The 983-nt window shown below is 28.7% G+C and overlaps 1 protein-coding gene across 1 annotated transcript; it reads left to right on the plus strand.

The window, feature by feature from the left end:
• The first annotated feature begins 218 nt into the window (after nucleotides 1-218).
• LOC105460418 lies at nucleotides 219-974 on the plus strand. The gene is made up of 2 exons (XM_011706860.1): nucleotides 219-318; nucleotides 459-974. The coding sequence occupies exons 1-2, from the start codon at nucleotides 237-239 to the stop codon at nucleotides 731-733; spliced, it is 357 nt and encodes a 118-aa protein (XP_011705162.1). The 5' UTR covers nucleotides 219-236; the 3' UTR covers nucleotides 734-974.
• The last annotated feature ends 9 nt before the right edge of the window (nucleotides 975-983 follow it).

Raw genomic sequence — 983 nt, forward strand, 5'->3', positions numbered from 1 at the left:
CACGCTTCACAAAATTCGATATCTTGAAAATAGAAAATATAATTAGAATCTTTTTTCAACAAAAGTATCGTGTTTTACAATAGCTTATACATCAATTTAAATAATATTACTTACAAATATAATTTTTTTTTGGCCATAACATTTTGTGATACTATATAGGGTTTTGATTTGTGTTTATGATTTGGAAATATTAATGATAACATATTTTATTAGTTTTAGATTCACAACATACTGCCATGAATCCTGAATGGCAGTCTTCCGAGGTTGACAAGAATGAAAACCTTCCGAGACTGGCAAAAAGTAATAATTATGAAGGAAGTTAGTATGCGAGTAATTCATAATCTATAGTACTTTGTATTTTATGGTTGCTATTTTTGACAACTGAAAATATTTGAAGTTTTAAAGTTAACTTTAATCTTTCGTATAGCTTTGAAAAATTGTATTTTGAATTATTATAGAATCCGATTTTGAACGATACGTTGTTCAAAAATTCCTACATCTGGATATTAAAATAAGTAATATCGCAAAACAGCAAAACTGGATTTTGAACAAGCTGTCTCATGCGGTATCATTACAGCTAGAAGAAGAGCAGGATGAGAAAATAGATGTTTTTCAAGACTTACCTTTAAAAAACAGAGATCAATTACAAACTATGGAAAATAAACTGAATAACGAACGTTATCGGAACAAAATGATAAGTATAAGTATTTCAATATTAAATTTTTTTTTATAAAGAGGACAAGATAGACGGTTGGTATGTTTAAGAATTGGAGATCTGAAATTGACACAATAATGGCGGATGCCTAAGTGACGTCTTTAAAGAATAATTAGTTCAGCTTTTTATTGCTCATATTTAGAACATAAGTATTAATAAAAGTGCTAACAGATTTGAGAATTTCCTTCATGCCTCGATACATTCTTAATGTTATGCCAACGTTTTATGAACTATGCTGTTCATTTTATCAGGGCGAAGAGTAACCTGA

This window comes from Wasmannia auropunctata, unplaced genomic scaffold (genome assembly GCF_000956235.1).
Source record: "Wasmannia auropunctata unplaced genomic scaffold, wasmannia.A_1.0 LD322380.1, whole genome shotgun sequence".
Classification (NCBI taxonomy): domain Eukaryota; kingdom Metazoa; phylum Arthropoda; class Insecta; order Hymenoptera; family Formicidae; genus Wasmannia; species Wasmannia auropunctata.

Excerpts from the sequence above, each read along its gene's own strand:
- LOC105460418 (XM_011706860.1), top strand. The coding sequence starts at position 237 with ATGAATCCTGAATGGCAGTCTTCCGAGGTTGACAAGAATGAAAACCTT. Across the intron at positions 319-458 it reads AAGTAATAATTATGAAGGAA|AATCCGATTTTGAACGATAC; the intron begins GTTAGTATGCGA and ends GAATTATTATAG.